At 54.0% G+C, this 27,876-nt stretch overlaps 1 protein-coding gene across 4 annotated transcripts; it reads left to right on the top strand.

The window, feature by feature from the left end:
* The first annotated feature begins 397 nt into the window (after positions 1–397).
* Kcp (kielin cysteine rich BMP regulator) lies at positions 398–25,887 on the top strand. 4 transcript variants are annotated; one of them, XM_046422356.2, is made up of 42 exons: positions 468–620; positions 2,903–3,051; positions 3,568–3,757; positions 3,847–3,923; positions 5,029–5,113; positions 6,754–6,821; positions 7,040–7,136; positions 7,275–7,357; positions 7,566–7,659; positions 8,480–8,568; positions 10,492–10,585; positions 10,725–10,804; positions 10,881–10,974; positions 11,255–11,340; positions 11,411–11,492; positions 11,734–11,886; positions 11,962–12,068; positions 12,145–12,238; positions 12,856–13,029; positions 13,146–13,228; positions 13,368–13,461; positions 13,550–13,738; positions 14,125–14,295; positions 15,921–16,097; positions 16,771–16,856; positions 17,118–17,208; positions 17,324–17,406; positions 17,499–17,592; positions 18,653–18,826; positions 19,035–19,117; positions 19,723–19,843; positions 21,438–21,517; positions 21,690–21,789; positions 22,255–22,343; positions 22,636–22,738; positions 22,828–22,970; positions 23,246–23,418; positions 23,499–23,610; positions 23,683–23,784; positions 24,576–24,740; positions 24,972–25,278; positions 25,441–25,887. In XM_046422356.2, the coding sequence occupies exons 1-42, from the start codon at positions 536–538 to the stop codon at positions 25,710–25,712; spliced, it is 5,073 nt and encodes a 1,690-aa protein (XP_046278312.1). In that variant the 5' UTR covers positions 468–535; the 3' UTR covers positions 25,713–25,887. The 4 variants fall into 4 exon arrangements, 2 of the variants coding, with proteins under 2 accessions (XP_046278315.1, XP_046278312.1); XM_046422359.2 differs by lacking the exons at positions 22,255–22,343; positions 23,246–23,418; positions 23,499–23,610; ... (2 more) ...; positions 24,972–25,278; positions 25,441–25,887 and having other exon boundaries at positions 404–620; positions 22,828–22,942; XR_006846743.2 differs by lacking the exons at positions 22,255–22,343; positions 22,636–22,738; positions 22,828–22,970; ... (4 more) ...; positions 24,972–25,278; positions 25,441–25,887 and adding an exon at positions 20,084–20,137 and having other exon boundaries at positions 402–620; positions 21,690–21,723.
* Positions 25,888–27,876: the final 1,989 nt, after the last annotated feature.

Here is a 27,876-nt window from a genome sequence, read left to right as displayed (position 1 = left end):
CCTCCCTGCAAGTCTCTAAAGCAGATATTGTGACCTGCAGCTTACAAACAGGGAAACTGAGGCCCTGAGAGAAATTAGGGATCTATGGAAAGACACATGGAATTGACAGCACAGGGACTTGAACCCAGGTCTCAAGCTGCTTTTCCCATAAACTCCTGAGATGCGGCAAAGCTAAACTGAGAAACCCTGAAGGTTTCCACTGGCAGGGAGACAGGCAGCCCCAGCCCCAGGAGCAGTGACTTTGTGTTTATGTTCAGGGTCTCCTTCTGGATCACATACAGGAGACATTCCCCACCCCCACACCCGCCCCACTGGGGACTGCGTCTGCTCTCTGGGTCAGGACCCGGTTGGGGCCCCTGGGCGAGGTGCCCATCGGGGAAGCAGGCGCCACGGGGCTGAATGATGGAAGCCAGGGGCCCTCCCTGAACAAAGACTGGGTGGGAGGCGGTCTGTCTCCCCACCCCGCCTCCCCCAGCGCCTGCTGAGCCGAGACCGTAGACAGCAAGGCAAGCAGAGCTGGGCGGGAGGAGCGAGCATGGCCATGGCAGGGGCCGAGCTATTGCCCCTGGTCCTGCAGCTCGGGAGCCTGGCACTGACTGCAGGCAGCGTCGCCACGGGAGGTGAGTTGGGAGCCAAGGACCTGGGGACCACAGCATGCCCCCGCCTCTTGCTCCGTCCAGCCTCCAGGACGCTCTGGGGCCCGGGCTGCTCCTCCCTGCTCAGCCGGGCTGCGAGCCCCTCAGGCCAGCCTGGGTCCTTTCTGTCCTCCCCATCTGTGGGGCGATGGGGGCTGGGGAGACGGCGACTAAGGCAGAAGTCCAGGAATGGGAAAGGGCCTCCGGCTATCTGGGCAGAGGGGTTCCTGCAGGCAGCGGTGGGGTGGGAGAGAGGCAGCCCTGAATCTGCTAGTCTGAAGTTAATTATTTGTCATGAGGAAGCGGGGTGGGGGGTGGGGGAAGGAGTTCGGCCATGGGAGTTGACTCTGAGTCTGGCCCTCTGCCAGGGGACAGGCAGGAATGGAGGGCTTTCTGCAGGGACTGAACAGGGGGAGGCTTAGAAGGGAGCAACCAGGTTTATGCCACTCTTGGGAGCCCTTTCAGCAGGTGTCTCCAGGTGAGGGACTGGCCCTGTCTTCACCTGGGGTCGCCAGAGGAGCCCTTGGGCCTTCCTGACCCCCTTATTGTGCCTGCTTAAGCAGGACTGGAGGAGTGGCCTGGGATGCAGAGCCATAGCGGTAGGGTGAAGCCGGATAAACTCGTGCTTGGGTGGAAGGTTTCAGATGCTAAGACCACATGGTGGGTGTGTGAATGGGAAGGAAGTTGGGTCTTGGGGTCATGCCAAGACAAAGTGCCATTCCCAGTGACAAGATGACCTGCACAAGAGATGGAAATGAGAACATGAGAGTGCTGGTGATGTAAATCTGGGGGCTTAGAATCTCTGATAGGGGTAAGTAGCAGGGCAGGCTGGAAAGATGGGTGGAGCTGGTGAGAGGTCACATTTGAGCTTTTGGATGAGAGACTTCAACTTGTAATTCAGAAGGTCACCTGAGAGAGAGGAGCAGCTAGCTGGAAGCTAGGGAGATTTTTAGACTCTCAGTAGAGACAGAGGGAAGAGGAAAGGAGGGGCATGTTTTAGGGGGATTTGGGCGGGGTATAAAAGAGGGATGCTGAGCTCCATATTTCTGGCTTAGGTATCTGGATTGGTGGGATGGCATTAACCAAGCCAAGGAATTTGGACAAAGAGGCAAGTTCAGTCTGGAACTAGAATCCCCTTCTGGCTTGGTAGTAGCTGTAGGGGGACATTGTTTCCTTGCCTCATAGACCCAGTGAGAAACCCTTTCAGACACCAGAAACTAGCCTCACAAGCGAGCTGAGCTATGAAAGTTCACTCCCCTCCCTCAGGCTCTTCCTCTCTCACCTCCTCCTGGTGACCCTCCACTGCCCACCCTCTTCCCCACCTGGATGTCTATGGGAAGCAACCCCTGGAGTCAGCATGTTGCCCCCTGCCTCCTCCTTACTTTCCTGACTCAAGAGAGAGATCAAAGTGAGATTGTGCCAGCAGCCTTCCCCACCCCAGGCCTGAATTTAGAGACGCACCCCACTGCTCTGGCATAGCATCATCTAAACCCAGGGAGGTCTGTCTTCACTGGGCCTGGGGTATTAGAGGCTAGTGGAGACCCTGCTGGCACTTCCCCAAAATTCTTCAGGAAATGCAGCCAGGCCCTGCTTTCTGGCCTTGCTTCCTGTGGGATCACCAGACCCTCTGCCACAGGCCTGTGAAACAGTAGTCAGGCAGGGGTGGGGGGACAACTGCCCCTCCCTAAGCACCTTTCCTGCAGTGGTGCCTTTTTTTTTTTTTTTTGACAGGTGTAGACAGACAGGGGAGGGTGGGACTGCTCTCATGAAAAGACTCCTACTAGATCATGGCTACTTACAGAAGCCCCCTTGTAGGAGTCTAGCATCCCCAATCCTGCACTTGAGTCTGCATTGGCCCTGGACCTTTCCAGCATGACATGTCAGGTCCCTAGATCTTCTTTGACCCAAGAAATGATAGATGATCCTGACATTCCCACCCCATGACAAAGTCATCAGAGATTCAGGGCAGGCTGCAGGGAGGCCCAGGTCTGGATCGCTCTGTGTCCCTAGTAGATCAGTATCCCTGGGTGTCACACCTAATTAGGAGGCAGAGTTGGTCTGGACCACTTTTGTTCCTCCGCCTTCTCCCATGTCCCCACCCCAGTTTTCACTACCACACCCCCATAGTCTCTGTCCCCTTCCTTAGATGATGGACAGAGTGTAGTTCAGGAGGTGATCCTCCTCCCCTGCATGGCTCAGAGGACAGAACTCAGGAAACCTTGCCAGCCCTCTCCTGTAGGCCCACAGTTCATTCTTGTGTCCTTCAGGTGATGTTGTCCCCAGGGAACCCTTTGGGCTTGCTGACATCCATGACTACAGGCAGCAGGCACACACCCATTCCCTGGCCCTTGCTGGACAGCCCTTGGAGGAGCGGTTGGGACAGCTAGAGGCTGAGGTGCTGGAGCTCAGAGAGCAGGTATGATGGGCAGGGCCCTGCGAATTGGGTAGTATGGCTTTTACATAGTCAGGGGAGGAGAGTGGGCTTGGGTGTGGGTGGCCTGGGGTCCCTAAAATAGAGTTTAAGTTTAAATGCCCATGGAGTGGTTCTTATCCGAATAGTTCTTAACATCTGTTTTTTCATGAAGAACCTGCAGGTTCTTTGTTTTGTTCATCCAGATTTTCAGTCTCTCATGTGTTTGGCAAATATTAAAGAATCCCTCCTACATATAATGCATCACCAGGGAAGCTTCTGGATGGGTAAAGAAGTCTTTAACTATTGGGTGGAGGACAGGTCCCCATTTTGTCCAAGGAGGGACTTGGGAGCTCTGTGTTTCCTGAGAACTATTTGAGCTAAATGCTGATTGAGGGGGACCTCTGCTCTGGAATTGTCAATTTTCCTTCTTATCCTGCCTCAATTTCTGTACCCACAAATCCATGAGAAATGGGGGAAGCTGAGCCAATGCCTGCTACCCCTTCCCTTCTCTTCTCCCAGAACAGGGACTTGCAGGAAAGGGTGAAGCGGCTAGAATCCTGTGAGTGCCATCTGGCCTCTTCCCAGTGCTGGGGGCTGGGACGCATCTGGCCTGAAGGGGCTCGTTGGGAGCCTGATGCCTGTACGGCCTGCATCTGCCAGGATGGGGCTGCACGCTGTGGTCCCCAGCCCAACCTGCCCCATTGCCATGGTTTGTGCCACCCCATCCACCTACTGGTGCTGCCTCAGGACCTGGAGATAGTGTTGAGTACCTAAGTGGTGGCACTGTCCCCTCCTCAGCCTGCAGCCACAATGGTCAGACCTACAGCAATGGAGAGACCTTCTCCCCAGACACCTGCACCATCTGCCACTGCCAGGTGAGTTCCTGTGACATAGCTAGTTGTCCCAAACCTGACCTTCTCACTTGTCTGTCTCACTTCAGCTATCTGTTGACAAAGTGGTAGCTGGATGTTGGGTGACGGGTTCTGCCTGCCCCTCCCCCAGACTTTGCTGAGTGGTTCTGCTTCTGGAATTCAATCCTCACACACTATTTTTTTTTTTTTAAGCAGGGATTGAACTCAGTGATGTTTAACCACTAAGCCACATCCTCAGCCCTTTTTTGTATTTTATTTAGAGACAGGGTCTCACTGAGCTGCTTAGGGCCTCACTAAATTGCTCATGCTGGCTTTGAATTTGAGATCCTCCTGCCTCAGCCTCCCAAGCCACTAGGATTACAGGCATGTGTCACTGCACCCTGCCAATCCTCATGCACTTGATGGGGCCCCCAAATCTTTTGATTTGGGCTTGTCCAACAGTGGCATGGGGGATAGCGGATGGTGGTGGGCTGAGGCTGTCTTCCTTCCTCACTCTATCCTCTGTGTGACCCTCATCGTCCCCACCCTTCCACTTTCCTGGTCTTCTATCTCAGACCTTCCCTGCCTGCCTGTTCTTTCTCTCCCAGCTCCAGAAGCCATCATCTTTCAGCCTTTTCTTCCTCACTCCTCCACTGTGAAAGCACTTAGCAGGCACATTGGTACACACCTTTTAATCCCAGCCACTCAGGAGGCCAAGACGGGCAGATTGCATTCAGGGTCAGCCTGAGCAACTTAGTGAGACCCTGTCTCAAAATAAAAAATAAAGGGCTAGGGATGTAGCTCAAAGGTAGAGTGCCCCTAGGTCCAATTCCCAGGACTGTAAAGAGAGGAGGGGAGGGGGAGAAAGGTCCAGGGGGGGGAGGTTGTACGAAGGTTCTTTATTCCCTTCCTAGGATATTCACTCCTGGGAAGTTGCAGGCACTTGTAAGAGAGGGATCTCAGGGGTCAAGGATGATGGTGATGGGCTGAGGCATGTCTTTTCTGCCTTTGAGCTGAGTAAAACCCGTATTGTCCAAGCCAACTCATCCTCTTGCTCCCTGACAAGCCTAGCCTGGGGAGAGGTTGGTGTTCTGGAGGCCCTGCAGCCACTCTAGTCTGCTTCCCACAGGAAGGAACCATAACCTGTACCCAGAGGCCATGCCCAAGAGGACCTTGCCCTGAGCCAGGAGCATGCTGTGCACACTGTGAACCAGGTCAGCCTGCTGCCAGGCTCAGTTGTCCCTCCTGCACATGTTCTAGGGACCCCAGAGCTGTAGTCTGCCATCTGGGCGTGAGTAAGCTAGCTCCCTCTCTCAGTGCTAGAGAAGTAAATGATCAGTGCTCAAGTCATCAGACTCTGACCCTGGCTCGGGAAAGAGCCATAAGGGAGACAGGCACTGGACCTTTTTCCAGTCCTTAGGGAGCTTCTAATCTAGTTGAGAAGATAAATGTATATTTAATTTTACACAAGATCTAAGATCCAATGAATAGATGAGAGGTAGTGTAGAAGGTAGAATATGGTTTGCCAGAGGAAGGGACACAGACCAGCCAGTCAGGGTGGCTTTATAGACAAGGGGTTGCCTGAGCTGATCTTCAAGAGAAAGTGGGATTTCACCATAAGGAGGAGTAATTGAGGGCCCTTTGCGCACAAGAACTGAGTGGGGAGAGGTCTAAGGCACACATCAGTCAGTGAAGGTTCATGGGAACAGGCTGCTAAAAGCCTTACAGTCTGGACATTTGTGAGTGTGGGAGGGGGCAATGGGGAGCCATTGAAGCCCAAAAAGTCAGAGTATGGCATGTTCAAAGAAGTGTTTGGGGAATATTCATTTGGTATGGGCTGGATGAAGAGATGGGGCCGGGGGCAGATCTGTTAGGGCTATTGTGTAGGCATGGAGTCAGGTATGGCAGAAGGCTATGGAGAGGGTTATGTTTATAAAGGATGGGCAGGAACTGATGACTGGTTGGATTCTAGGGATTAACAGAGGTTGAACTTGGGAAACTAGGAGAGCAGTAGTCTAGTGACATGAGGAGAGATGGAAGGAAGAGGAGGCAGTAGCTCTACAGGGGTTGACACCGGTTCCTAGTAGAGAGTGGGGACAGGTTGTCAGACTCAGCAAATAAAAAAATATAGGATGCCTTGTTAAATCTGATCCACTTTGTGTGTGTGTGTGTGTGTGTGTGTTCACTGCTCAATTTGAATTTAAAATAACACCTAAATTTTTAGTATAAGTATATCCCATGCAATATTTAAGACATTCTTATACTAAAAATGTATGTGTTATTTATCTGAAACTCAAATGTTACTGAGTGTCCTCTATTTTATCTAGCAACCCTATCTAGAGACAAGTCTCAGCTGGTATTGAGAAAGGAAGGGCAGTGAGGGCTGGAAATGCAGCCTGAGAATTTTGTCCAGAGCCAAGGACTAAAGCCTTGGGAGTTGATGGATCTCAAAGAAAAGGGACACTGGTGTAGCTCAGTAGTATAGCATTTGCCTGGCATGCACAAGGCCCTGGGTTCCATCCCCAGCACCTTAAGAATAAAATTGTACAACTCAAAGAAAAGGATACACACACATAGCTTTCAGGGCATGTGATGCCTCAGGGCCACTGTTAACCTACATGATGCTTTTGATGAAAGAAAAAAAAAAAGGCACTGCTTTCAAGACACACTTCCCATCTGCTGTGAAATAGAAGAAATATACTGATTATGTTAGAGGCAGACCCTTGACTCCTATCTGCTGAAAAGGTGCAATGAATATCAAAGTCTCTGAAGTCTGGGCCTTGAATGGTGCTCCCTTGGTATGGTGCTCAGTCCTCTGGGTCTCTTACTTGTGGGCCTGGGCCTGGTTTTGCAGGCTGCCCTGAGGGCCGCAGGGCTGGGGAAACATGGCAACCAGAGCCCTGTGTCACCTGCACCTGCCAGGTAAGAGAATCAGCACCTGGCCCCAGCCACCACCCACATACCTGCTGCTTAGCACAAGCCAGGCCTGGCCATGTCATGCCAATCTGGGGCCAGATAGGGCTGCTGCCTCTACCCAGGCAATGGGTCCTGAAGCCTGCTAGACCTGCAAGGTCAGCAGAGTAACCCAGCTTGGGCAGTGGAGAGGGAGGAGGGAGGGAGGGCTCAGTGTCTGCCCACAGGCAGGGACCGTGCGGTGCCAGGGGCCTTCATGCTCTGAGCTCAACTGCCTGGAGAGCTACACTCCACCTGGAGAGTGCTGCCCTGTCTGCCGGCCAGGTGACTTCCTGCCCTGCCTGCTCCACCCCCTCAGCCCCAGTAGTCCAGTACCTACCTGGGGTCATGCCTTCCCTTGGGGGGATGTCTACCCTCCCTGCTCTCTAATGACCCATCTATCATCCTGGCAACCCTCCTCAGGCTGTGAGTATGAGGGACAGCTGTATGAGGAGGGGGCCAGCTTCCTGCCCAGCTCCAATCCCTGTCTCCAGTGCTCCTGCCAGGTGAGTCCCCTGCCACCTCTGCAAGGTCTGCTCTTTTTTGGACAACCCTGCCCCACCTTGGACCATGTCAAACACTCTGTCAGTCCCTCGCATGCCTTTTGAGAGCTTGTGCCACCAAAGTTCTCCCTCCATCCCTGCCCAACACCTGCCTACCACACCTGCTCTGGGAGCCAGGTCTGGTGGAGTTACAGCCATTGGTGTGTTTCAGAGGAGCCTGGTTCATTGTGTGCCCCGGAAGTGCCCACCCAGCCCCTGCCCTGAGCCAGTCTTGAGGCCTGGACACTGCTGCCCAGCCTGCCAAGGTGAGAGTCCCTGACCCTTTCCTAACGGAGTCCCCAGTAGGGCTATTACACCATTTCTTCTATGATTTGACCAGTGAGGGAGCATCGCCAGTGTAAGCCTGCTCTGGAGCAACAATGCCTGAGCTCAAATCCTGCTATTGTCACACAGTGGTTGTGGGACTCTAAGTCACTCTGTGCCTCAGTTTCCCCATTTGTAAGATGTATGTAATGATATTCTATACCTCATAGTGTTGCATAATAAATGATCATGATTTTTTACTTTGGGAACCCCAACACAGAAGTCAAGGGGTCAGTCCCCTGGGATGACCACTAGAGGCTAAACCTGAGTTATATAGCAATATTGTAAAATAATGTCATAAAAGCAGAAATAAAAGCTGGGGCCAGGTACCCAGGAAACTCAGGGGAAGGAGAACTAATCCAGCTGGACACAGGAAGGAAAGCATCCCAGAGGCTACTTAAGGCAACACTTAAGGATAAAGAGCAGTTAGCTGGGTGATGGGCAAAAGGCAGAGGACATTCCAGGAAGAGGGGACAGTGTGAGTGAAGACTTGGACCTGACACTCAGGGTTGGGGGGATGTTAGTGGGACTGTGCATGTAGGCACAAATAACCAAGGTTAAAGAGAGGGGTGAGCTGGGCAGGTAGGTGTGCCTGTGCTGTCCAAGGGAGGCGGGGGACGGGTAGGCTAGGGAAGGGGCCTCACCCTGCCTGGGGTCTAGGCCGAGGCATGGCCTGGTCTGGCGAAGGCATGTGAGCAGAGGAGGGAGAGAAGGCTGATGCCAGGTACTAGTCCAGCTCCCACCAGGCCTCTCCGTCCCCAGCCCCAGGCTGCACAGAAGGTGGCTCTCGCAGGGACCATGGCCAAGAATGGACTGCACCTGGGGACCCCTGCCAGATCTGCCAGTGCCTGGTGAGTCCCAAGACTACACCTGAGCTGTCCCTCACTCCACCCTGCCCTCACAACTTCAGTCCACAGAACAGATCCTCTGGGCAGTGGGATGGGACAGTGATGGAGAAGACTGAATCCTGGGTGCTATGAGCCCAGGACCTAACATGCACACCTATGTGCTCAGCTGTAAGCACAGGTGTCTGGCAGGGCTTGTGATCTGTCCTAACTCAAGGAGCTCAGGGGTAGAAGGAGGGGAGAGAGGTGACAAGATATGACAGGCAGAAACTCCCTGAGGGAGAAGCACAGTTTGACTTTGGCACCCAGTTCCATAGCCACTGCTGCATGTGTCCCCTGAGCCCTTGAAATGTGGCTGGTCAAAATTGAGATGAGGTAAGTGTGCAAGGCACATCAATTCCAAAGATGTATTAAGATAAAACAAAATGTAAAATAGCTCATGAACATGTTTTGTGTTGAAATAATATTTTGAATATATTATATAAATTGAATATATTATTAAAATTTATTTTCTCTATTTCTTTTTTTATTTTTTTAAAAGTTGGCTCTGAGAGAATTTAACATGACCTACATGGCTTGCATTACATTGCTCTTGGGCAGCACAGATCTAGAACAACTTCATGGAAGGGATGATATTTGCCTAGACATTACAGGATGAGTCAGATTTGAGGAGGGGAAAGTGGAATAGGGAATTAAGGGCAGTCTGTGGCAAGAAGCTAGGGACCCGTAGGCACTAACGTCAGGCAGGTACACAGAGGAGGGTTGTCTCATGGGGACCGGAGCCAGGGCCAGAGTTTCCTATGGCCTGCTAAAGAGTAGGACTCCATTGTGAAGGCCACTGGGGTGCTCAACCCCACTGGAAACATGTCCTCCCCCTCCCTGTTCACATGGGCCCTTGCCATCTGTAAGAAGAGTCATTAACTGCCCATACCCTGGTGGGATTGAAAGTAGAGAGCCCAGGGATGGAGAGTGAATTGAATGGATAGTGTCTGTTGCAAATAGACCCCAGGAATGTAGCAGCAGCTTCCAGCCATTGACACCACGCCAACCCTTCTCTCATTTCATCCCACCATAAGTATGTCTATTTTTTCCAGGTAGGTATAACAAGTCACGGAGTGCTTAAGTAATACGCTAGGTTATACTATATTAGTTTCCTGGGGCTGCCGTAACAAAGAACCCCAACTGAGTGGCCCAAGCAATAGAAATTTATTCTCCCACAGTTCTGGAGGCCAGAAATCCAAGATCAAGGTGTAAGCAGGGTTGGTCCTTTCAGTGGGCTATGAAGGAGGATCTGCTTCATGCCTGTCTCCTAGCTTCTGGTGGTAGCTGGCAGTCCTTGGCTTCTACAGCACCCGAATCTCCGCCCTCATCTCATGGCATTCTCCCCATGTGTGTCTCTGGGTCTAAACTACCCGCCCCCTCCCTTTTTTTAAACATTTGGAGATTTCTTTTTTTTTACTTTTTATTTTAGTTATTGATGGACCTTTATTATTTATTTACTTATTTACATGTGGTGCTGAGAATCGAACCCAGTGCCTCACACATGCTAAGCAAGCACTCTAGCACTCTCCCTCATAGTGAGGGTCCCACCTACCATTATGCTCTCATCTTTGTTGTTTTTTTCCTTTGGGGGGGCTGGGGGAACTGGGGATTGAATTCCAGGGCACTCTACCATTGAATTTGCAATCCTCTGGCCTCAAACTCCTTCCTGGGATTACAGATGTGTGCATCTATACTGGCTAACCTCTTCGTAACTAATTATATCTATAACCCTATTTCCAAATAAGATCACATTCTGAGGTACTTGCATTTTGGGGACAGTTCAACCCATAACAACCTCCAATGGGCAAATGGCTGGAACTCCAGTGCTGTTTCTGCCATGTGGCTGAGCCCTGACAGCTCTCCCCTGCTCATCCTGTCCTCTACCAGGAGGGCCACATCCAGTGCCGCCAGCGAGAATGTGCCAGCCTGTGCCCATACCCTGCCCGGCCCCTCCCAGGCACCTGCTGCCCAGTGTGTGATGGTGAGTTGGTGGGTGGAACAGGGTGCTGAGCCCAGAGGGGCTCAGAAAGCTGATGGCCCGCCCAGCTCGGGTCTCCCATGAAGGCCAGGAGTGAGGCTGGGAGGGGACCCTGAGCAGTCTGGGCACCTCTTCTCTGCAGGCTGTTTCCTAAATGGGCGGGAGCACCGCAGCGGGGAGCCAGTAGGCTCCAGGGACCCCTGCTTGCAGTGCCGCTGTGCTGTGAGTGTGGCTTCCTAGCAGGGAGGGCCTGGCTTCCTGGCCTGCCTGCTGCCTGCTGACCAGACCCTATTGGCAGAATGGGAGTGTCCAGTGTGAGCCTCTGCCCTGCCCGCCCGTGCCCTGCAGACACCCAGGCAGGATCCCTGGGCAGTGCTGTCCAGTCTGTGACAGTGAGTAGGGCCTGGGGTGACCATGGGAGGGGAAGGCACTGGCTGCAGAGAAGTTCCTAGGTGGGTGGACTTCACTTCCCTTGTACCCGCTCAGGAGAGTCCCCACCTCACCTTCTCATGGCAAAGTGATGCTGTGGTATGAAGGGGGTGCAGGCAGGGTCTCCAGGAAGACATGGCTGTGTGTTCTTTGTCAGAGGGGGGAATGGATGCCTTGGGGTAGCATGAGGTTTCTCCCTCAGCTGCCAGCCCTGTCCTCTTAGCCTCCTGTCCTCCTGTCCAGGCTGTGAGTACCAGGGACACCAGTATCAGAGCCAGGAGACTTTCAGTCTCCAAGAGAGTGGCCGCTGCGTCCGCTGCTCTTGCCAGGTGGGCAATCCTGTCTCCTGCCCAGGTCTGTCTCACTCCTTGAGGACCTCTTACCTGGCCTTCCTTCTAGGCTGGTGAGGTCTCCTGTGAGGAGCAGGAGTGCCCAGTCGCTCCCTGTGGCCCGCCTACCTCTGGCCCCCAGCTCTGCCCAGGTGTGTGTCGGGGCCACAGGAGAGGGGGTTGGCAACTGCCAAGGGTGCTGCTTCCAGGGGAGTGGAGAGGGACCTTGCTTCTTTGCAGTAAAGGGGGAGGGTCCACTAATCATTCCAGAGTGTGCAGAGCCTAAGGGGGGGGGGGGGGGGGCAGTGATGAGCCAGGGTCTCTGTGGGTTGGTGAGGACAAGATAGGTGGGAGGTCTTCCAGTTGCCATGGTGACAGCCCCCCTTGCTGTAGCCTGTGTGCTTGATGGAGAAGAGTTTGCTGAGGGGGTCCAGTGGGAGCCCGATGGTCAGCCCTGCACTTCCTGCTCCTGCCAGGATGGGGTGCCTGTGTGCAGGGCTGTGCTCTGCCCCCCAGCCCCTTGCCAGCACCCCACCCAGCCTCCTGGTGAGTACTCTTGCCCAGATCTTGGCTTTCTTCCCCTGCTTTGCCCAACCCACCCTGACCAGCCTGCCCTGCCAGGTGCCTGCTGTCCCAGCTGTGAGAGCTGCACCTACCATGGCCAAGTGTATGCCAATGGGCTGAACTTCACGGATGCCGACAGCCCTTGCCACACCTGCCGCTGTGAGGTACCTGCTGAGGCTTGTGCTGCCCTGCTGAGCCCCTCCTGGGGCCTGCCCCCATGGCCCTCTCCCCTGCTCCCAGGATGGGACTGTGAGGTGCTCTTTGGTCGACTGTCCTCCCATGACCTGTGCCAGGCCTCAGAGTGGACCCGGCCAGTGCTGCCCCAAGTGTCCAGGTATGTGCTTATTGCTCATGGTCCCATAAGCCTGATGGATGTCTTTGAAAGCAATGGCTTTCTAAACTATTTTTAGTTCCACTCAGCTAAGAATTCTCTGGAACTTATAGGGTGTGGGTGGGTGGAAAGTAGGGATTTATTAACCCTTTGTACACTTCCTCTTCCAATGCCCACCTCTCAGATACTCACATATGCACCTGAATAACAGGGTCCTGCAACAAGTGTTTGCATCTGCCATGTAGGAAACTGGGTGCTGGGGTGCAGTGGGACATTATCTCTACATGCATGGAGAATTCTGTGCTAGGGTGCGTGTCACAAACCAGGCACATGTGTGTAAGCTCTTCACCTCTTCACCCTCAGAGACAAAACTGCCTGCAGGTACAAGCTCAAATGCACACACACTCACACTCACACACACACACACACTAGCATACGCTTGGAGCAATATACATGCATGCACAGGTGCACAAGGCCCTCTTCCTTCTCGCCCTCCTTGGGGGCAGCTCCCAAGCTGGTACTTTCCCAGTGGCTCTGGACTCCATGGGCAGAGGGGCTTTCTTCTGTACCTAGTGCTGTCAGCCTTTGCCCTGTTCCTGTCCCCACTGTATACTGCCCAGACTGCATCCTGGAGAAACAGGTGTTTGTGGATGGTGAGAGCTTCTCCCACCCTGGAGACCCCTGCCAGGAGTGCCAGTGTCAGGAAGGCCATGCCCTCTGTCAGCCTCGGGCCTGCCCCAGGGCCCCCTGTGCCCACCCGCTGCCTGGTACCTGCTGCCAGAACAACTGCAGTGGTGAGGTCAATGGGATCCGGAGGGGGTGCTTCTGGTACGGCTCTGCCCCACCAGACAGGCATTTAGGCCTGGGCGCAGCAGAGCCTCCCCCAGACCTATAGCTGCCCCTTCCCTAGGCTGTGCCTATGGCGGGAAAGAGTACCCCAATGGAGCAGATTTCCCTCACCCTTCTGACCCCTGCCGTTTGTGTCACTGCCTGGTGAGTGTGACAGAAAAGAGGAGCAACAATAGAGTGGAGGTGGGACTTGGGGAAGTCAGGAGGGGTCCACGAGATGGGGTGGAAAGGGGTGGAGGTCTCCCTGGCCTCCTCCCACTCACTGGGCTGGCATCATCTGCAGGGAGGCAACGTGCAGTGCCTGGCCCGCCGCTGCCCGCCACTGCCCTGTCCAGAGCCGGTCCTGCCACAGGGAGACTGCTGCCCGCAGTGCCCGGGTAGGAACCACACTCTTCAGCCGCTGCTCCCCAGGGGCCCTTGGCGCCCCCTCCCTGGACGCTCTTCTTGCAATTTCTCGACCCGCAGCTTCTCCCGCCGGCTGCATGTGGCCCGGGTTCACTGTCCCCGCCCGCCACCAGGAACACTTCTCCCCACCCAGCGACCCCTGCCGCCGCTGCCTCTGCCTCGATGGCTCGGTGTCCTGCCAGCGTCTGCCCTGCCTGCCGGCGCTCTGCGCCCATCCACGCCAGGGACCCTGCTGCCCTTCTTGCGATGGTACCGCCTGGGCGTCTCCTCCAGACTGGGCAGCGGCCTCATCTCCTGGCCACTGCCTGCACCGGCCACGCCCGCGCCCTTTGCTTGGCGCCCCCTGCTCAGCCCTCGATGCCACCCGGATCTCCCTCCACCACCCGGCCTCCCACACTGGGGTTCTCAATAGGAATGTAGGAGGGCTGGGGGTGTAGCTCAGCGGCAGAGCGCTTGCCTATGATGCAGGAGGCCCAGTGTTCCATCCCCATCTCTCTCTCTCTCTCTCTCTCTCACACACACACACACACACACACACACACACACACGCACACAGTAAGGACTATTGTCCTTCATCAGGGCCTGGGAGCTAGCTGCCCACCGCCCCCCAGCCCAGCCCTCGCCCTTCTCCCTAGGCTGCCTGTACCAGGGGAAGGAGTTCGCCAGCGGGGAGCGCTTCCCATCGCCCAGCGTTGCTTGCCACACGTGCCTCTGCTGGGAGGGCAGCGTCCGTTGCGAGCCCAGGGTTTGTGCCCCAGCACAGTGCCCCTTCCCCGCCAGGGACGACTGCTGCCCTGTCTGTGATGGTGAGAGGCAGGTGATAGGGACTGAGGGGAGCCAGGGGAGGACTGGAGAGCTGGGCCAGCATTCTTGGGAAGACCTAGAATACTTTTTACAGAAAGAAAAAGGCTCTGAGCCAGATGCAGGACTGTAGCCCAGCTACTCTAGGCAGGAGGATCACTTGAACCCTTGAGTTGAGACCATCCTAGGCAATAGAGTGAGACCTTGTATAGGGAGATGGGGTAGAAGAGGGAGCCTCAGAGAGTGAACGTCCTAGACTAAAGTCTGTATTTGCTCTTGTCTTTGATACCGTGTGTTTGTGTGATCTTGGGCAAGTTAAAAAATTTCCCTGGGCCTAATTTCTTTTCTTTCCCTTTTTTTTTGGGGGGGCGGTGAGATTGAACTCAGGGGCACTCAACCACTGAGCCACATCCCCAGACCTTTTTTGTATTTTATTTAGAGACAGGGTCTCACTGAGTTGCATAGTACCTCACCATTGCTGAGGCTTTGAACCTGAGATCCTCCTGCCTCAGCCTCTCAAGTTGCTGGGATTATAGGCCTGAGCCACCATGCCCAGCCTCTTTTCTTTCTTTTTAAAAAATATTTTTAGTTGTAGATGGACACAATACCTTTACTTTATTTATTTATTTTTATGTACTGCTCAGGATTGAACCCAGTGCCTCATAAGTGCTGTACCACTGAGCCACAATTCCAGCACTACCACCACCCTCCAAGCCTAATTTTTAACTCCTGTAAAAAAGAGTTGAACCAGATCCAGTTCCCAAGTCTTTGTACTAGCTTAGAAATTTTTGCTATACACCTCCTACCAACTGTAGTTTATTTAATACTTTTCTTCAAATGAACTCACTTATTAATTTAAATTTATTTAGAAAGGAGTTATATCATACAGTACATGAATACAATTAAAATATAATATTGTTAGATTCTAGTTAGATACGTTTTCCTGTCAAGACTAGAGCCTGAGATTCAGGCTCACTCTCCTTTTTTTTTGAACCAGGGATTAAACCCAGTGGTGCTTAACCACTGAGCCACATCACCAGCCCTTTTATTTTGAGACAGGGTCTTGCTAAGTTACTTAGGGCCTCACTAAGTTTCTGAGGCTGGCTTTGAACTTGTGATACCCATGCTTCAGGTTCCAGTGCTGCTGGAATTGTAAGCATGAGCCACCATGCCTAGCTCACCCTCTCCTTTTAAAAAGGGCTGTGAGTCAGCATCAGAGAGGAGCCCAGCACAGGCTGACCACACCCTGGGGCCCCATTACCCTCCTTGAGTAACAAGAGGGCTTGAAACAGCAATGGAAAGGGGATACCCTGGGCCTCCACCACCTAACCCACTTGGGCTACTCCCAGCTCTCTGCCAGTGGCCTGCTGAGTGTTTATCTCAGGAACAGATCCTCCTGGGCTTTCCCCTATAGATGGACAGGGGACTTTCTTACAGGCTGTCTAGTCCAAACCCACCTGTCCCCTTGTGGTTCCTTTGCCTCCTGGCCTGGACTGGTCCCCTGCCTTCCTCCTAGTACCAGGTCTTTGAGGACTTGGCCCCTGCTAGACCCAAGATCAAAACCAAGTAACTGGCTTTCCTCTCATCCCTTTCTGCCCATACTCACCCCTCTCTCTCTCCTCTCTGGAAGGCTGTGAGTACCTGGGGGAGTCCTACCTGAGTCTCCAGGAATTCCCAGATCCCCGAGAGCCCTGCAACCTGTGCACCTGCCTGGGAGGATTTGTGACCTGCAGCCACCAGCCCTGTGAGCCTCTGGGTTGCAGCCACCCACTCACCCCACCTGGGCGCTGCTGCCCAACATGTCAGGGTAGGTCCACACCTGCCATACCTCCTGCTAGGGCTCCCCAGGGCCCTGGTTGCCAGAAGTCCGGAGCTTTGCCACCCAGCTGAGCCCCATCAGCCTTCCCCTGATACACACACACACACACACTCTCACTGGACTCCTCTCACACCATATCCACACTCACACCAGATTGTCACACCAAATACCTGGTCCTTTGGCTTCCATACTGAAAGACTCTCCAACTGTCTTGCTCTCTTCCTAAAATGCCACGAGGCCCTACTCAAATTGTTTGATGGCTCCCATTGCTTGCCCTGGAGTCACCAATCAGGAGGGTGGCTTCCTTAGCCTACCCTGCCTGGCCTGGCCCACCTGTCCCACATCTAGTGTGCCTGTGCCACATGTCTTCCTCCTGTGTGGACAGGAAATTCTCAGCAGTCTTTCAGCTCACCTGTCCCCTCTGCTTCTTCAGTCTTTGGGTCTGAAACGTGCAGGAGCATGCAAATCTTGCCATCTGCAGCCTAGCTGATGGCTGTCCTCCACATCCCTTACTTTCCTCCTCTCCTAGCCACACTGATCTCTCCCTAAGCTTTGAGGGAGGCCCCCAGGTATGGCTGTGTGTGTGTGTGTGTGTGTGTGCATGTGACAGCAGAGGACTCCGTTGATGGCGGCCTTCCCATTGTGTTCCCCACTCTGCCAGGATGCTTCTACCATGGGGTCACTGCTGCCCTTGGAGAAACCCTTCCTGATCCACTTGATCCCACCTGCTCCCTCTGCACCTGCCAGGTGAAGCAGTGCCTCTGGGGACTTGGTAACCTTTATCTCTTATCCTTTTTGGAAGGGGTTATCTCCACCCAGGCCACAAGTAGTTCCCTCTGCCTGCAGTGTCTTGGGGACACAGTTGGGCTTAGGTTTCCTGGGCCAGGGAGGGGGTTGGGGCCTAGCAGGTTTAGTAGGAGCACCTGCCAAATGGCAGCACAGCCTAGTCTGAAGGTGCAATGGAGTGACTTGGGGGTCAGATGTGGCAGCATGGCCTCTCTCTCCCAGGAAGGTTCCATGCATTGCAAGAAGAAGCCATGTTCCCCGGTTCTCTGCACGCACCCCTCTCCAGGACCCTGCTTCTGCCCTGTTTGCCATAGTGAGTCCCCTTCCATGTGTTGGGGCCCCCTCTTCCTTCCCTCCATGTCTTCAGGCCTGGGGTTGGGCAGGGCAGAGTGGCACAGGCCCCCACCCAGGAAGTGTGTCCCCCACAGGCTGCCTCTCTCAAGGCCAGGAGTACCAGGATGGGGAGGAGTTTGAGGGGCCTTCAGGCAGCTGTGAGCAGTGTCGCTGTCAGGTACAGCAGGGATTTGGGAAGGTGCTGGGCGAGGCTGGGCCACCGCGCCTCCAGGTCTTGGTGGCAAACCTCTGATTCTGCATCTCCTGCAGGCTGGCCAGGTCAGCTGTGTGCGGCTGCAGTGCCCACCCCTGCCCTGCCTGTTACAGGTCACAGAGCCAGGGAGCTGCTGCCCTCGCTGCAGAGGTATGCCTGGCCCTCGGGGCTGCCCCACGTTTCAGCCCCTTACCCTGTATCCCTCCATCTGCCCCCCACTCTGCCCTCAGCTCTTCTGCTGCCTTCCCACCTCCCTGTCCACCTTCTGTCCCTCTCTTGCCTCTGCCCTTGACTGTCAGCCTAGTCCACCTCAGCTCTTCCTCCCTCTCCCTGCCCAGACCACCCTTCCAGGTGCTCATTAGATTTCCCTGAAGCTGCCCCTCTTCCTAACCACACCCCATTCATAATAATAATCATGATAATTGACATTTATTGAGCATGTACCATGTGCCAGGCTCTGAGCAAGCACTTTACTACTATTATCTCATTTCCTCAGAATCTTCCCAGATAAGTGCTGTCATTACATCTATTTTACAGACAAGAAAACAGAGGTACAGGGCTGGGGATATAGCTCAGTTGGTAGAGTGCTTGCCTCACATGCGCAAGGCCCTGGGTTCAATCCCCAGAAAGAAAGAAAGAAAATAGGAGTATACAGAGCTAACACACTTGCCTATGGTCACTGGGGTGAGTAGGTAGCAGAGTTGAGATACACATCCTAGCTAGGAACATGAGCCTTTCTTAGCTTGCCTGCTGCCCCTCACCCAGACACTGCTCAGCATGGTGTAGTTCACACAAAGCCAGCACAGCAGCCCCACTTGCCCCCAGAGGACAGGACGGCAGGACAGGTGCAATCCCATTTAATATAGGGGAGACGGAGGCCTGGAGTTACCTGAGGCACATGGTCATTGACAGAGCTGTTCATTCATTCCAAATGCATATATTACCCACCTGCTGTATGCCAGTGCTGCCCATGCTAGACAGTGCCTGCTGCTTGCAGCTTGTTCTAGCAAGCAGAAACAGAACAGGATTAGAACCCAGGTGCTCTGACCCCTCCACACAGATGGGAATTCTGCCCCTGTGCATCTCCCTGCTACATCCCTGTAGACCCCTTCCTAGTGCCCACATGCCCTGGGGACCACAGGGGTGGTAGACAGGGGCAGATGTTCAGATCTCAGACTCAAAGCTTATTCCTGTCCACCTGGGACTGCAGGCTGCCTCGCTCATGGGGAGGAGCACCCTGAAGGCAGTAGCTGGGTGCCCCCCAACAGCCCCTGCTCCTCCTGCATGTGTCATGAGGGTATCGTCACTTGTGCCAGTGTCCAGTGTGTCAGCTCCTGCGCCCAGCCCCACCAGGGGCCCACTGACTGCTGCCCTCGTTGCTCTGGTACTAGGAGCCTGGGACAGGGAGGGATCATGGTGGTCATACCTCCCTGTGTGCTGGACTGGGCAGCAGAGGGGGTGGCTCCAGGAGAAGTGGTTCCCTACTTACATTCACCCCAGTTCCTGGTGAGGGGGACCTGGAGGGAGGATAACCCCATCCTGGCATGATGCCAGCCTGAAAACTCCCTGCTCTCTCTTACCCCACCCCCAAGACTGTGTGCATGACGGTCGGAAGTATGAGCCTGGGGAGAGCTTCCAGCCAGGGGCTGACCCCTGCGAATTGTGCATCTGTGAGGTAGGACGGGTGGAGCTGAGGGCTGGGGGCATCCTGGGGAGGCCCAGCCAAGCCGGATATTGCATGGAGCAGGCACCATGGGAGTCCAAGACAGGAGTGTGACCCTGAGGCCAGGAGCTGAGGCAGGGTTTGAGCCAGTGGGACCAGAAGGTTGGGTCGAGACACAGGGCGCAGGGCCCGAGTGTGGAGTGAGCAGTGCGCAAGCGCTCCTGGACAGACTGTGGGGTGGGGGGGTAGAGGGCGCGGAAGGGCCAACTGGAGTGCAAATGCATCGAAAGGTAATGGTGAGCTATGGAAGGTGAATGATGTCATAGATCAGGAGAGAGGAAGTAGAGATGGCGAGGGGGTGGCATGAGAGGACAGAAGGTCAAAAGTCACATGAGGGTTCAGGCCCAAGTGACTGAAAAGGGGAAGGGACATCACCTCTGGGAATTGGGACACGGGTGGGGGGGGCTAGTTTAGGGAGACACTCTCTTCAGATTGGGCCACCCACAGCCTGGAGAATGGCACAGCAAGCAGATGGGGTACCCGGAGACCAGGGAAGGGGGTGGCTCTTGATTTTCATGGCCTGGGACCCACTTCCGGCTCATTCATTCTTGTTGTAGTCACAGCCTGAGGGGCCTCCCAGCCTTCACTGTCGCCGGCGGCAGTGTCCCAGCCTGCTGGGCTGCCCACCTAGCCAGCTTCTGCCCCCTGATGCCCAGCACTGCTGCCCCACCTGTGCCCGTGAGTCCCGGGAGACGGAAGTAGATGAGGGAAGGGCAGCCACCCCACGTTGATGCTGGAACAGCTAGCCAGCTCTCCTCCCCTGCCCCTTCCCACCCTTTCCTGGCTCCAGGGGACTGTTCTGTAAGCCTTGCACTGGCGCGTGTGGTCTGCACAGCCCCAAGGGGAGAGAGGGAAGCTGGCTATGGCCCCTTGCAGCTCTCAAGTGGAGTGCAATTAGTACAGCTTTTTGCCCAGCAGGTGGCGCTGCAGGGTGGCAGTTGGGCTAGTTGCTGACTCCTTGCAGGTTGTGAGGTGAGGACCAGCAGGGACATTGAATGGTCAGTCTCAGGGGTGGAGGGAGCTATTCTGTTTTCTGTTCTGTCTGTCCCTCCCTCCTTGTCTTTCTTTTTGGAATAATGACTTATAAATATTGGTAGGAAGAATAAAGAAATGTTATTCATTCAAATACAAAAAGATAGTCAAATTGGTCTGGTGCAGTGGTACATACCTATAATCTCAGCAACTCAGGAGGCTGAGACAGGAGGATCACAAGTTTGAGGCCAACCTCAGAAATTTAGTGAGACCCTCAGCAATTTAGTTAGATCCTGTCTCAAAATAAAAAGTAAAAAGGGCTGGAGATGTAGTTTGGCAGAGAGCACTCCTGGATTTAATCCCCAGTACCACCCCCAAAAGAAAGACAGTCAAATTATTTCTTGGATTTATTTCCTGGATTTAATCCTTGCAGTTTACCTGACATAGCCATTACATATTTGTTGTGAAAGCAATATTTTTTCAGCATCTGTTAGTATACCAGCTTTGAAATGATAACCTAGCTTTGCAAGGCAGGCTAATGTGATCCCACATATATAAAATGTGCTTTATAGGATGAGGACCATATTCTCCTCCCTTTTTTATAATTTCTTATTGTGGCAAAATACATATAATGTATAATTTACTACCTTAACTATATTTAAGTGTATAGTTCAGTGATGTTAAAAATATTCATAATTATGCACCTATCACCACCATCCATCAGGGAGAACTATTCTTAAAATACTTGCTAGAGTTAGAAGTGGATAATACTTCCGGAGATTAGAAGAAGGATCATTTGTTAAGCACCTAATGCATGCCACACACTGCACATAGGGCTTCTAATGAACACTATTTCATTTAATTTTCACAATTACCTTTTTACAGATGAAGAAACTGAGGCCTTGAGAGGTTGATTAATTTGCCTGAAAATGGCACAGGAATTGAGTGCTGGAGACAGGAATAGAACCTGGGAGGTCTGGCTCTTTATGGTTGTTATTCTGTTTGAGCCAAATTATATAAAAGGAAGTAACAGAGAGCAAGTCCAGAAGTCTGGCTGTTCCTAGTGACCTCAGGCTGAAGGAGTCATACTATCAGTTTTCAGGGTTCCCATCTTGATACCTGGCAAAATTCCTTTAGAAAGACCAAACTTTTCTTTGCTGAGCTAAAGGAAATCACATTTATCCTCCCTGGAGTCAAAATGCTAGTAAGTACACGTTGGGCCCAGGAACTCTGGAGAAAGCTAGGGTAGCAGTCCCTGCCCCCGACCCTTTCATCCCCCTACTGGGTCTTGTCTTCACAGAGGCGCTGAGTAACTGCACAGAGGGCCTGCTGGGCTCTGAGCTGGCCCCACTAGACCCCTGCTACACCTGCCAGTGCCAGGTGAGGCCTCCTGCCCTAGGGGCTCTGAATCCCATCCTCCTCTGTGGTCTGTGGGCTCACCTGAACTTTGCCCATTTGTCCTGAATGTCACATCTCACCCACATCCTACTCGTAACTATGTCCTGCCAACTCTGCTGTGCTCTACCCACTGTGTTCACATGACAATGAACAGGACCTGACATGGCTCTGCACTCACCGGGCCTGTCCTCAGCTCAGCTGTCCCCTGTTGGAGCATCATATTCCCCCAGGGAGCTGCTGCCCTGTGTGCCAGGGTAAGTGACCAACCTTGGCCTCACCCTCACAAAGGATCCCAGGAGAGACATGGGAGGTGGTGACATTCAGGAGGTGGCTTGGGGTCTGCACTCAGGTTTTATTCTGTTGTAGAAATGGAGAGGCTATATGTTGGGGTGGAGAAGAGACCCATGAGGCAGAGGGAGGTGGGGGATGAAGTCTGGATTCTCAAGTCCTGGCCTGAGGCTTTTCCAAGATCTCAGGAACCTCAGGCCACTAACAGGACACTGCACTGTGGATCTAGCAGCTGGTCCAGAAAAGGGTTCCAGGCTCTGGCCGTTTGGGCCTCTGGCCCTAATGACATCCAGCTTTCTGCATATTGATTGAGGAAATCAGCACCACCAAGGTGCTGGTAGAATCGGGTGGGCAATTCCCTACCCAGATGCTCAGAGTGAGCTCCAGGGAGGGAGGGCACAGCTGGACGGCTCCCATTCATTTCTCCTTAGAATGTGTGGTAGAGGCCAGTGGCCGGAGAGTGGCCGATGGAGAGAGCTGGCGGGACCCCAGCAACGCCTGCATTGCTTGCACCTGCCAAGTAACCTGGGAGAAGATGTGGTGGGGGAGGGGTGGACCATATAGATAGACCCAGAGAAGAGCGCAGGGCATCCATCAGCAAATATGGGGTCTTTGAGGGGCTGAGGCATCTCTGTGCTGGGGTAAGGAGTTGAGGGCTGGATTTTATTCCCTGCTTGGATCACAGTATGGGTGTTCTTGTGGGGTAGGGGTAGGCAGCCAGAAGGGGCTGCTGCCTAGGAGGCTCCCAGAAATGTGAGGCCAGGGACTCCAGGTCTTGCAGAAAATGCCTACAGCAAGGATGTTGTCTGCAGCGGGGTCATGTGGAATGTCACCTCGAGGAGTGCCAGGCCCTTTCCTGTCCCCATGGCTGGCTGAAAGTGCCCAAGCCTGGCAGCTGCTGTGAGCAATGCCAAGGTGAGGGGCCAGAAAGATGGGGAGGAGGAAGAGAGACCTGGCGCATGTATGGAGGAGGTGCCAACCCATCGTGTCTCTTGTCCCTTCAGCTCCCACCCAGTCGTGTGTCCACCAGGGCCGTCAGGTGGCTGTCGGGGAGCACTGGGCAGTGGACACCTGCACCAGCTGCTCTTGCGTGGCTGGCACTGTGCGCTGCCAGAGCCAGCGCTGTCCACCGCTTTCTTGTGGCCAGGTGAGTGCTGCGGTTGAGGCAGTGGAGGCAAGGTTGCACCTGGCACTGCCATCCTAGGGCGACAGGGGTGGAGACTGGGAGGCTGAGTTTTCACTGGGTCTGGGAGCAGACGGGTAGGAGGGAAGGTGCTGTTCCTGGAGTGGCCACCAGGTGGTGCCCTGAGTCCGCTCGCAGTGAGCCCGGGAGCAGGCGTGAGAGAGGCTGGGCGATGGGGTGGCCTCCCAGAGCGTGGGCTGGAGCTCCCCGGGTCTGACGGTGTCTGGGGCTGAGGCCAGGACGAGGCCCCTGCCCTGAGTCCTGGCAGTTGCTGCCCTCGCTGCCTACCCCGGCCCGCTTCCTGCATGGCCTTCGGAGACCCCCACTACCGCACCTTCGACGGCCGCCTGCTGCACTTCCAGGGCAGCTGCAGCTATGTGCTGGCCAAAGACTGCCATGGCGGGGACTTCAGGTGCGCACTTCCTCTCCCTTCCCTTTACCCCTACACACGACCTAGCTGAACTTTGTCACACTGACCTTTTTTCCCCATAGTGTGCATGTGACCAACAATGACCGGGGCCGGAGAGGTGTGGCCTGGACCCAAGAGGTGGCAGTACTGTTGGGAGATGTGGTTGTGCAGCTGCTGCACGGCAAGACAGTCATGGTGAGCAGAAGACCCAGGGTAAGCTGGACCTGTGCGGTGCACCTCTCTATTCCACTTTGGCCTTTTCTACAGGTGGATGGCAGCCCAGTGGCCTTGCCCTTCCTGCAGGAGCCTCTGCTGTATGTGGAGCTGTGGGGACGCTCTGTGATCCTGCACACCCAGCCTGGGCTCAAGGTGTGGCAAAAGGGAGAAAGCTGGTTGGGGCTCTGCTTCCAAACCCAGGGCTGGGGAGTCTTGGGCCTGTTAAAGTTTCTGTATCTGTAGAGGGAGTGGGAGTACCCTTACATCCTGGACCTAATGAGGTAGTGGAGGTGGGAGAGTTCTGCTGGATTCCCAGGAAAGAAATCGGGCACAGAGACCTCTGGGGGCAGCCAGAGGAGTTCAGCGCCTAGTTTTAATCTTGGCTCAGCCACTACTACACTGGGGCTCTTGAGCTACTACTAACCTTCTCTGTACCTCAGTTTTCTCAAGTGTGAGAATGGGGTTCCTAGGGGTCGGGAGGATGTCAACCAAGGTCTCCTAGGAGGTATCTGAGGTTCCTCCTGATTCCTATGTGGAAGAGAAACTTGTTCCCTGCCCCTGGCCAGAAGCACAGCTTATAAATTCTTAAAATCAAGCTGTGTGCACTTCTGATCCAGACTCAATTGTGCTCTGTCTCGTGTAAAGCCCGAGTGCCCAGGAGACTGTGAATCTTTGGAAGTAGGCTGCATTCCACCTTGGGCCCAGTTTAGGGATACAGATGGAAGCCATGGCAGCACTTCCTGTCGTGTTTGCCCTGGGATGCACCACATGTGCCAACTTGGCCCAGGCCAAGGCAACATCCTCTCCATGGGGAGTCTGCACTTGTTTATCTTCCTCTGCTATTGCACAGGGTGTGCCAGCTCAGTGCATGGGACCATGATGAACCTGGGCTTTTGGGGGTCCTTCTCCTTCCCCATTTCCCAGTCCCAGGCCTCTCTGCACAGGTACTGTGGGATGGGCAGTCCCAGGTGGAGGTGAGCGTGCCAGGCTCCTACCAGGGCCAGACTTGTGGACTTTGTGGGAACTTCAATGGCTTTGCCCAGGATGATCTGCAGGGCCCTGACGGGCTGCTCCTGCCTACAGAAGCTGCATTTGGGAACAGCTGGCAGGTGAGTGGCACAGGAGCCAGAACCTGTGAAAGGCTGACCTTGAAAAAGTTGCTCACTTACTGTGGGCCTTGGTCTTTCATCTGTAATATGAGGTCAAGGAGAAGGTAAACAGTGCTTCCTTTGCTTTTATTGGAGATTTTTGAGGTTAAAACAAATGACTGTCTGGGAAGAGCTTCAAAGGCCCCACATGCAAAGATCAAGGCTCACCTCAAGGTTGTTCTCCCCACCTAGGTTCCAGAGGGGCCAAGGCCTGGCCGGCCTTGTTCTGCAGGCCAGGAAGTGGATCCATGCCGGGCAGCAGGTTACCGTGCCAGGCGTGAGGCCAATGCCCGGTGTGGGCTGCTGAGGTCCTCCCCATTCCATCGCTGCCATGCTGTGGTGCCACCGGAGCCCTTCTTTGCTGCCTGTGTGTATGACCTATGTGCCTGTGGCCCTGGCTCCTCAGCTGACACCTGCCTCTGTGATGTTTTGGAAGCCTATGCCAGCCACTGTCGCCAGGCAGGGGTGACACCTGCCTGGCGGGGCCCTACACTCTGTGGTGAGGGGGTGATGCCCAGCATTGGGGGAGGGGACAGTGCAAAGAAGGGTAGCCCAAAGCTCAGCCCAGATGGGGTCGATACTTACAGGCCAGCAAGGAGGGGGCATACAACTGAAGCAGTGTTGGGGATCCCTGTGACCCTGCTTTCCACTCTGCCTGCAGTGATGGGCTGCCCCCTGGACCGTGGATTTGTGTTTGATGAGTGTGGCCCACCCTGTCCCCGCACCTGCTTCAACCAGCATGTTCCCCTTGGAGACCTGGAAGCCCACTGTGTGAGGCCCTGTGTTCCTGGCTGCCAGTGCCCTGCAGGCCTGGTGGAGCATGAGGCCCACTGTATCCCTCCTGAGGCCTGCCCCCCAGTCCTGCTCACCGGGGACCAGCCACCCAGCACTCTGCCCAGCCCCAGTTGGGAGCAGCTCCTTGCTTCACCTTGAGACAGGAAGATAACAGACCAGGACTCATCAGGCCTAAGGTCTCCCCTTGGTGAGCAGCAGCCACCCTGGCCAGAGCTGTGGAGACAACGCCCTGGTCGGATATGGGGAGCCTGGACCCGTGTCCTGCAAAGCCCCTGTTAGTATCGAAAAACAATAAATTCTGGGCCTTCCCAAGGCTTCCTTGTTGTGTTTCCTCCTGGTGCTGGGGAGGCAGCTGGGCTGCTTGGAACATGGGGCTCAGTGGTCAGTGTCCTTCAAGTCAGAGGGTTTTGCATAGTCCTCACACTAGTATCCCTGGGCTGCTTCAACTGGCCATTGCTTGGTGCTGTCTGGGGAACCTAAAAGTGTGCAGGAGGACCCAGGTGCCCTGGTCCTTGCCCTATGCTTAGTCTATGGCAGTACCAAATGCTCAGGTACCTTCTGGGTCACTTTAAGAACTGATGGCACTGGAACTCCATGCCTGAGGAGAAGAGATGATAGGCTGTGATGAAATACAGATACATGTGCATGCATGCACACGAACACTCTTTAGAAACACACGTAAAGTGTGCATGCGCACTTGGGAAGACTCATCATAAGGGGAAAACATCATAGGGGCTTTTGAAATGAACAAGATCACCAGACATGTTAGTGCACCTCTGTGGGGGACCAACCTCACATGTGACTGAGTTAACTCCCCTGCTGGGCGATATGGTGTCAGGCACCCATGCTGCTAGACTGCCCCGCTCTTCTAGGGTTGGAGCGACTGTGTCTTCATGCCTGGGCGTGGCTTCCTACAGCCCCATGGGTGAAGCTATGCTCACCTGTTCCTTTGTAATATAACCCCTTGCCCTGTTTAGGACAGAATATTCCATGGAAGTGCCTTGTGTGTGTCCCCTTCTCTTACTGTGCCCTTGAGTGTGGCCTACCCAGATGTCAGTCAACCTGCTGACAGTGGACATCATGAAGATAGACTCAGCCCCCTGAAACCTGACTCCTTGCCTCATTTGAATAGCCTCTCCTCAATAAAAAGGGTCAGCGCATGCTCTCTCTCTCTTCCTGAGGACCCTTAAGGTCAGAGGAGCTGTCACAGCAACCCCAAAGAAAAAGGCATTTGTGTCTCTAGTGTGGTTATTTTGCACAACACAGTTAGCCCAGTTTACCTGAAGTGACCCCTGAGCCTTTTAGTCGTGAACAGAAACCTAGCACACCTCCCTAATTCCAGCTATTGGTGAGGCTGAGGCAGGAGAATTGCAAGTTCAAGGCTGACCCGGGCAACTTAGTAAGAACCTGCATCAAAATGAAAAGGGCTAGGGATGTAGCCCAGCAGCAGAGCATCCCTGGGGTCAATCCCCAATTATCAAGAAACAACTGACAAAGTCAGAATTTGAGCTCTCTTTGCCATGTACTGCTGGGGACCTTGGAGTTTTAGGGTCCCTGGATGTAAGATCAAGGGAACTCCATTGTCATTTTAGGTCTCTAATGTTCTAGTGGGGAGTGAGGGCTCAGTGATCTAGAAAAGGACACAGCCCAGTCCCTTATTGTTTACTTAAGTAAAAGAGCACTGAGTTGAAATTGGAGGTCACCTTCTCTGCCAGCTCAGCCTTCTCCAGGGGAAGCTGTTCTGAGACCCAGAGAGGAGAGTTTGCTCCATTCACTCCTGGAGCAGTGACAAGGATTCAGTCAGGTGAAGTTACTTAAGATGGAAAGGATGTAAAGGATTCCAGACTGTATTAGTCACCTTTCTATTACTACAATGAATACATGAGCAATTAAAAAGAGAAAAGGTTGCCAGACACAATGTTTCATACCTGCAATTCCAGCTACTTAGGAGGCTGAGTCAGGAGGATCACAAGTTCAAGGCCAGAATCAGCAACTTAGTGAAGTCCTGTCTCAAAATAAAACATAAAAAGTGCTGGGGATGTAGCTTGATGGTAGAACCCCAGGTTCAATGCCCACTACTGGAAAAAAATTATTTTGGCACATTGTTCTGGGGGTTCACATCTGAAATCGGTGACCCCATGTTTTGAGCTTCTGGTAAGAGCACTGGATCTAAATGGTGGGGAATGTGTGTCAGAGCCAACTGCACACTGGGCCTGGTCCCTCCCAACGTGAGCTGGGAAACCGGAGGAAGCAGAATTCCCCCAACTCCATCAAAGGTACAACTAAGGCCCTCCCAGGAGGC

Source organism: Marmota monax, unplaced genomic scaffold (assembly GCF_021218885.2).
Source record: "Marmota monax isolate L192 unplaced genomic scaffold, Marmota_monax_Labrador192_F-V1.1 WCK01_AAM20220418_F8-fsc00027, whole genome shotgun sequence".
In the NCBI taxonomy this organism is placed as follows: domain Eukaryota; kingdom Metazoa; phylum Chordata; class Mammalia; order Rodentia; family Sciuridae; genus Marmota; species Marmota monax.
Note: the sequence above shows the minus strand (reverse complement) of the source record. Positions and strands in the feature narration are given on the sequence as shown.